This window comes from Manis pentadactyla, chromosome 10 (genome assembly GCF_030020395.1).
Source record: "Manis pentadactyla isolate mManPen7 chromosome 10, mManPen7.hap1, whole genome shotgun sequence".
NCBI lineage: Eukaryota > Metazoa > Chordata > Mammalia > Pholidota > Manidae > Manis > Manis pentadactyla.
The window spans coordinates 34,142,189-34,150,593 of record NC_080028.1 but is presented as its reverse complement, the minus strand read 5'-3'; the positions used below and the strand labels follow the sequence as shown (position 1 = coordinate 34,150,593).

Sequence of the window (8,405 nt, the reverse complement as noted above, 5' to 3'; positions counted from 1 at the left end):
CTCATTGTGGTCTTAATTGGCATTTCTCTGTTGACAGGCGATATTACACATGATTTCATGTGTCTACTGGCCATCTGAATTTCTTCTTTGGAAAACTGTTTAACTCCCATGCCCATTTTTTCATTGGATTATTTTCTTTTTGTTGTGCTCTGTTAGCTCATTATATATTTTCTATGTCGAACCTTAATCAGATCTGTCATTTATGAATATATTCTTCCATTCTGTAGGATGTCCTTTTATTCTTTTGATGGTGTTCTTTACTTTACAGAAGCTTTTAAACTTGAAATAGTCCCATTTGTTCCTTTTTCCTTTTTTTTTTCCCTTGCCTGGTGAGGTACGTTCATGAAGAAGTTGCTCATGTTTATGTCCAAGAGATTTTTGCCTGTCTTTGTCTAAGAGTTTTCTGGTTTCATGGATTACATTCAGGTCTTTGATCCATTTCAAATTTACTTTTGTGTATGGGGTTAGACAATGATCCATGTTTCCTTCTTTTTTGCAGCCATCACCTCGGCCTTTGCAGCTATGACTCTGACCACCAGCAGTGGGAGCAGTAGGTCAGTGGTCGGCAGTACTTCTTTATCACCCATCACGTCCAGGGTGTCAGCAGGTCCCGCTGGCAGTGGGGGTTTTGTGATCAGCATGGCTGCCCCCGACAGCAACTCCACCACTGGGTCATTCGGATTTGGGTCAGGATGGAGTCGGAGAACTGGTCTCAAGAACCCTTTCTGGGGCGCCTTGAATCAGAACTCCCTGGGTGCAGCTGGCCAGAGCACACCCACTCCCATCCACGTGGCCAGCACACCTCAGGACACGTCTGGGATTGCAGGTGAGATTTGGAATGGGCTCAGTCTGCTGTGCCAATCGCTGTTTTAAGTGCTGACACAGTCTCTGCTTTTGGAGCTGTACTGTGTGTTGAAGATTTAGATGTTATCACAGAAGTTATCCATAAACAGCACCAGGTAGCAGTGTAACTCAAGACTGAAGGAGCTATTTAGGTAGACAGCGGCAGCCTTTTAGAGACAGTAGAATGCTGAGTCCATGGCCACTGTTCCAGAGTTGGGAGCAGGGACAGTGGCTGGGGTGAGAACCTTGTAGGCACAGGAGCAAAGGCCCAAAGGCAGAGATGAGCTTATGTTTCCATGAGCAGGCAAGAGCCAGGTGTGGCTACAGGTTTAAAAAGGAAAGTGAGATAAAATGACATTAAGAGACAGGCAGAAAGGAAGATCATTCACAGCCTTTAAAAAACACTTTTTAAATTGTTATCAATCTACAATTACCTTAAGAACATTATGTTTATTTGGCTTCCCCCTTCACCAAGTAACCCACACAAACTCCATCAGAGTCACTGTCCATCAGCGTAGTAACATGCTGTAGAATCACTACTTATCTTCTGTGTGTAGCCTAGCCCTCCCCGTGCCCCCATGTTATACATGCTAAGCATAATGCCCCCTTTCTTTTTCTCTGCCCTTATCCCTCTGTTCCCATCCATCCTCCTCAGTTCCTTTCCTTTTGTAACTGTTAGTCCATTCTTGGATTCTGTGATTCTGCTGCTGTTTTGTTCCTTCAGTTTTTCCTTTGTTCTTATACTCCTCAGATGAGTGAAATCATTTGGTACTTGTATTTCTCCACCTGGCTTATTTCACTGAGCACAATACCCTGTAGTTCCATCCATGTTGTTGCAAATGGTAGGTCTTGTTTTCTTATTATGGCTGAATAATATTCCAGTGTGCATATGTATCACATCTTTTTTATCCATTCATCTACTGATGGACACTTAGGTTGTTTCCATTTCTTGGCTGTTGTAAATAGTGCTGTGATAAACATAGGGGTGCATCTGTCTTTTTCAAAATATAGGGGTGCTGTATTCTTAGAGTAAATTCCTAGGAGTGGAATTCCTTGTTCAAATGGTATTTCTATTTTGAGCTTTTTGAGGAACCTCCATTATGCTTTTCACAATGGTTGAACGAATTTACATTCCCACCAACAGTGTAGTAAGGTTCCCCTTTCACCACAACCTCTCCAACATTTGTTGTTGTTTGTCTTTTGGATGGCGGTGATCCTTCCTGTTGTGAGGTGATATCTCATTGTGGTTTTAATTTTCATTTCTCTGATGACAAGTGATGTGGCGCATCTCTTCATTTGTCTATTGGCCATCGAATTTTCTTCTTTGGAGAACTGTCTGTTCAGCTCCCCTCCCCACGTTTTAATTGCATTATTTGCTTTTTGTTTGTTGAGCTGTGTTAGCTCTTTATATATTTTGGATGTCAACTCTTTATCAGATCTGTCATTTATGAATATATTCTCCCATACTGTAGGATGTCCTTTTCTTATGTTGTTGGTGTTCTTTACTGTTCAGAAGCTTTTAAGCTTGATATAGTACCATTTGTTCATTTTTGCTTTTGTTTCCCTTGCCTGGGGAGATAGGTTCATGAAGATGTCACTCATGTTTATGTCCAAGAGATTTTTGCCTGTTTTTGTCTAAGAGTTTTATGGTTTCATGACTTACATTCAGGTGTCTGATCCATTTCAAATTTACTTTTTTGTATGGGGTTAGACAATGATCCATGTTTCCTCTTTTTTTGCAGCCATCACCTCGGCCTTTGCAGCTATGACCCTGACCACCAGCAGCGGGACCAGTACAACAGGGTTTGGCAGCACCATCTCAGTGCCCTCCAGGTCCAGGGTGTGAGAAGGTCCCGCTGGCAGTGGGGGCTTTAGGATGAGCATGGCGGCCCCGCGACAGCAGCTCCACCACTGGGACATTCAGCTTTGGGTTAGGACGGAGTGGGAGAACTGGTCTCAAGAACCCTTTCTGGGGAGCCTTGAATCCGAACTCCCTGGGTGCAGCTGGCCAGAGCACACCCTCTCCCTTCCACGTGGCCAGCCCACCTCAGAACACGTCTGGGTTTGCAGGTGAGATTCGGAATGGGCTTGGGCTGCAGTGCCAGGCACTGTCTTAAGTGCTGATACAGTCTCTGCTTTCGGAGCCGTATGCTGTGGTGAAGATTTAGATGTTACCACAGAAGTTATCTGTGAACAGTGTCAGGCAGCAGTGTAACTCATAAACTGGAGGAGCTATTTAGGTAGACAGTGGCAGCCTTTCTGAGACAATAGCAAACTGAGGCCATGGCCGCGTTTCTGGAGTTGGGACAACGGACAGCGGCTCGGGGTGAGTACGTTACTGGCACAGGAGCAAAAGCCCGAAGGCAGAGATGAGCTTATGTTTTCATGAGTAGAGAAGAGCCAGGTGTGGCGAGAGGTTATAAAGGGAAGTGGAATAAAATGACATTAAAAGACAGGCAGAAAGGAAGATCATTCATGTCCTTTTAAAATGTTTTTTTTTTTTTTTGGTATCTATGTACAATTACCTTAAGAACATTATGTTTATTTGGCTCCCCTCTTCACCAACTACCCCGCACAAACCCCGTTAGAGTCACTGTCCATCAGCATAGTAACATGCTGTAGAATCACTGCTTGTCTTCTCTGTGTAGCTTAGCCCTCCCCATGCCCCCCCGCATTATACATGCTAATCATAATGCCCCCTTTCGTTTTCCCTGCCCTTATCCCTCCCTTCCCACTCATCCTCCTCAGTCCCTTTCCCTTTGGTAACTGTTAGTCCATTCTTGTTTTCTGTGTTTTTGCTGCTGTTTTGTTCCTTCAGTTTTTCCTTTGCTCTTATACTCCCGAGATGAGTGAAATCATTTGGTACTTGTCTTTCTCCGCCTCGTTTATTTCACTGATCATAAGTCCCTTGAGCTCCATCCATGTTGTTGCAAATGGTAGGATTTGTTTTCTTATAGCTGAATTATATTCCATTGTGTATATGTACCAAATCTGTTTTATCCATTTGTCTACTGATGGACACTTAGTTTGTTTCCATTTCTTGGCTGTTTTGAATAGTGATGCAATAAATATAGGGGTGCATCTGTCTTTTTTCAAACTGGGCAACTGTATTCTTAGGGTAAATTCCTTGGTGTGGAATTCCTGGGTCAAATCGTATTTCTATTTTGACCTTTTTGAGGAACCTCCATATTGCTTTTCACAATGATTGAACGAATTTACATTCCCACCAACAGTGTAGGAGGGTTCCCTTTCTCCACAACCTCGCCAACATTTGTTGTTGTTTGTGTTTTGTATGGCGGTGATCCTTCCTGGTGTGAGCTCATATCTCACTGTGGTCTTAATTGGCATTTCTCTGATGACAAGCGATATGATGCATGATTTCATGTGTCTACTGGCCATCTGAACTTCTTCTTTGGAGAACTGTCTGTTTAGCTCCCATGCCCGTTTTTTTTTTTTTTTTGTAGATATGTATTTTTTATTGACGGGTAGTTGACACAGTATTACATTAGTTTCAGGTGTACAACACAGTGATTCAACATTTATATACATGATAATTCTAGCTGGCAACTATCACCATACAAAGTTGTTACAATATTTTGTCTATATTCCTTATGCTATACATTACATCCCAGTTACTTATTTATTTTACAATTGGAAGTGAGTACATTTTTTTTTTTGAGTGGGCATCTCTCATATTTATTGATCAAATGGTTGTTAACAACAATAAAATTCTGTATAGGGGAGTCAATGTTCAATGCACAATCATTAATCCAACCCAAGCCTAATTTTCATCAGTCTCCAATCTTCTGAAGCATAACAAACAAGTTCTTACATGAAGAACAAATTCTTACATAGTGAATAAGTTACATGGTGAACAGTACAAGGGCAGTCATCACAGGAACTTTCGGTTTTGCTCATGCATTATGAACTATAAACAATCAGTTCAAATATGAATATTCGTTTGATTTTTATACTTGATTTATATGTGGATACCACATTTCTCTCTTTATTATATTTATTTTTAATAAAATGCTGAAGTGGTAGGTAGATGCAAGGTAAAGGTAGAAAACATAGTTTAGTGTTGTAAGAGAGCAAATGTAGATGATCAGGTGTGCCTGTAGACTATGTGTTAATCCAATCTAGACAAGAGCAATAAAACATCCACATATGCAGAAGATTTCTCTCAGAACAGGGGGGGTCCCGTGCCCATTTTTTAATTGGAATATTTGCTTTTTGTTTGTTGAGCTGTGTTAGCTCATTGTATATTTTGGATGTCAACCCTTAATCAGATCTGTCTTTTATGAATATATTCTCCCATACTGTAGGATGTCTTTTTGTTCTGTTGATGGTGTTCTTTACTTTACAGAAGCTTTTAAGCTTGATATAGTCCCATTTGTTCATTTTTGCTTTTGTTTCCCTTGCAATGGGGAGATACGTTCATGAAGAAGTCACTCATGTTTATGTCCAAGAGATTTTTGCCTGTCTTTGTCTAAGAGTTTTCTGGTTTCATGGCTTACATTCAGGTGTTTGATCCATTTCGAATTTACTTTTGTGTATTGGGTTAGACAATGATCCATGTCTCCTCCTTTTTTGCAGCCATCACCTCGGCCTTTGCTGCTATGACCCTGACCACCAGCAGCGGGACCAGTAGCTCAGTGTTTGGCAGTACTACCTTATCGCCCGTCATGTCCAGGGTGTCAGCAGGTCCCGCTGGCAGTGGGGGTTTTGTGGTCGGCATGGTTCCGCCCCACAGGAGCTCCACCACTGGATCATTCGTATTTGGGTCAGAACGGAGTGGTAGAACTGGTCTCAAGAACCCTTTCTGGGGAGCCTTAAAACCGAGCTCCCTGGGTGCAGCTGGCCAGAGCACACCCACTCCCTTCCACGTGGCCAGCACACCTCAGAACACGTCTGGGTTTGCAGGTGAGATTCGGAATGGGCTTGGCCTGCAGTGCCAGGCACTGTCTTAAGTGCTGACACAGTCTCTGCTTTCGAAGCTGTACTCTGTGGTGAAGATTTAGATGTTATCACAGAAGTTATTCATAAACAGCATCAGGTAGCAGTGTAACTCATGACTGGAGGAGCTATTTAATTAGTCAGTGGCAGCCTTTCTGAGACAATAGCAAACTGAGGTCATGGCTGCAGTTCCAGAGTTGGGAGCAGGGACATTGGCTGTGGCTAACTCCGTTGTAGGCACAGGAGCAAAGGCCCGAAGGCAGAGACAATGTTATATTTTCATGAGCAGAGAAGAGCCATGTGTGGCTAGAGGTTTAAACAGGAAAGTGGGATAAAATGACATTAAGAGACAGGCAGAAGTAAGATCATTCATGGCCTTTAAAAAAATTTTTTTTTTGGTATCTATCTACAATTACCTAAAAAACAGTATGTTTACTTGGCTCCCCTTCACCAAGTATCCCGCACAAACCCCATTAACATCACTGTCCATGAGCGTAGTAAGATGCTGTAGAATCACTGCTTGTCTTCTCTGTGTAGCTGAGCCCTCCCCGTGCCCCCCCACATTATGTGTGCTAATCGTAGTGCCCCGTTTCTTTTTCCCTGCCCTCATCCCTCCCTTCCCATCCATCCTCCTTAGTCCCTTTCCTGTTGGTAACTGTTAGTCCATTCTTGGGTTCTGTGATTCTGCTCCTGTTTTATTCCTTCATTTTTTCCTTTGTTCTTATACTCCCGAGATAAGTGAAATCATTTGGTACTTGTCTTTCTCTGCCTGGCTGATTTCACTGAGCATAATACCGTCTAGCTCCATCCATATTGTTGCAAATGGTAGGACTTGTTTTCTTTTTATGGCTGAATTATATTCCATTGTGCATATGTATCACATCTTTTTTATCTATTCATCTACTGATGGACACTTAGGTTGTTTCCATTTCTTGGCTGTTGTAAATAGTGCTGTGGTAAACATAGGGATGCATCTGTCTTTTTCAAACTGGGTTGCTGCATTCTTAGAGTAAATTCCTAGGAGTGGTATTCCTGGGTCTTATGGTGTTTCTATTTTCAGCTTTTTGAAAAACCTCCATATTGCTTTCCACAATGGTTGAATGAATTTACATTCCCACCAACAGTGTAGGAGCGTTTTCCTTTCTCCACAACCTCACCAACATTTGTTGTTGTTTGTCTTTTGGATGGTGGCGAACCTTACTGGTGTGAGCTGATATCTCATTGTGGTTTTAATTTACATTTCTCTGATGACAAACAATGTGGCCCATCTTTTCATGTGTCTATCAGCCATCCGAATTTCTTCTTTGGAGAACTGTCTGTTCAGCTCCTCTCCCCATGTTTTAATTGCATTATTTGCTTTTTGTTTGTTGAGCTGTGTTAGCTCTTTATATATTTTGGATGTCAACCCTTTATCAGATCTGTCATTTATGAATAAATTCTCCTGTACTGTAGGATGTCTTTTTCTTCTGTTGATGGTGTTCTTTACTGTACAGAAGCTTTTAAGGTTGATATAGTACCATTTGTTCATTTTTGCTTTTGTTTCCCTTCCCTGGGGAGGTACGTTCATGAAGAAGTCACTCATGTTTATGTCCAAGAGGTTTTTGCCTGTTTTTGTCTAAGAGTTTTATGGTTTCATGACTTACATTCAGGTGTCTGATCCATTTCAAATTTACTTTTTTGTATGGGGTTAGACAATGATCCATGTTTCCTCCTTTTTTGCAGCCATCACCTCAGACTTTGGAGCTGTGACACAGACCACCAGCAGTGGGACCAGTAATTCAGTGTTTGGCAGCACTACCTCATCGCCCTTCACGTCTGTTGTGTCAGTGGGCCCTTCTCACAGTGGGGGCTTTGGGATGAGCGTGGCTGCCCCCCACAGCAGCTCCACCACTGGGGCGTTCGGCTTTGGGGAGGACAGAGTGGGAGCACTGGTGGCATGACCCCTTTCTGGAGTGGCTTGATTAAGAACTCTCTGGGTGCAGCTGGCCAGAGCACACCCTTTGCCTTCCACGTGGCCAGCATGCCTCAGAACACGTCTGTGTTTGCACATCAGATTTGGAATGGGCTCGCTGCCGGAGTCCAGCTCCAGCTGACGTGTGGGTCACGAAGGAAAGGACAGCGTCAGCGAGTGAGATCAATGAGGAGACAAAACACCCAATTAAAGTTGTAACATCTCCTGACATCAAGCAGCAGGGTCTTTATTTTTGTATCTTTTTACGGTTTACATAATGTTGAACATTTTTTAAAATTATGAATAATACAATCCTTTTTCTGTCAGTTTACGTAATTTCAGCTTATTACCCTTAATTAAATATCATTATTTCTTCTAATAGTAGCCATTTAACATTTAATTTTTAACTTTCCCCTAGTTAATTCATGTAAGCTACATGCTAGGTGCTAAACAGAAAATGGCGTAAGACAGCATGTGGGTTAAGCATGTAGGCTATGATTTTTACTTTAAGCATGTAAGATTATATAGACTTTTAGATATGTGTCTAAGGTATGTGTCTAAGGCTATATAAAGTTTAAGCAGGTTATATAAAATGCAAGCTATATGTCTTTTGGTTATTAAGTGTAGCTATATTATTAATTAAATCCTATCCTAC

General features: G+C 42.0%; 1 protein-coding gene across 1 annotated transcript; it reads left to right on the top strand.

Annotated features, from left to right (window-relative positions):
• The first annotated feature begins 333 nt into the window (after positions 1-333).
• Positions 334-8,129, top strand: LOC130678977 (putative nuclear envelope pore membrane protein POM 121B). Its single transcript, XM_057486569.1, has 3 exons — positions 334-826; positions 5,440-5,766; positions 7,522-8,129. Exons 1-3 carry the CDS (start codon positions 472-474, stop codon positions 7,737-7,739), a joined length of 900 nt encoding a protein of 299 aa, XP_057342552.1. The 5' UTR covers positions 334-471; the 3' UTR covers positions 7,740-8,129.
• The last annotated feature ends 276 nt before the right edge of the window (positions 8,130-8,405 follow it).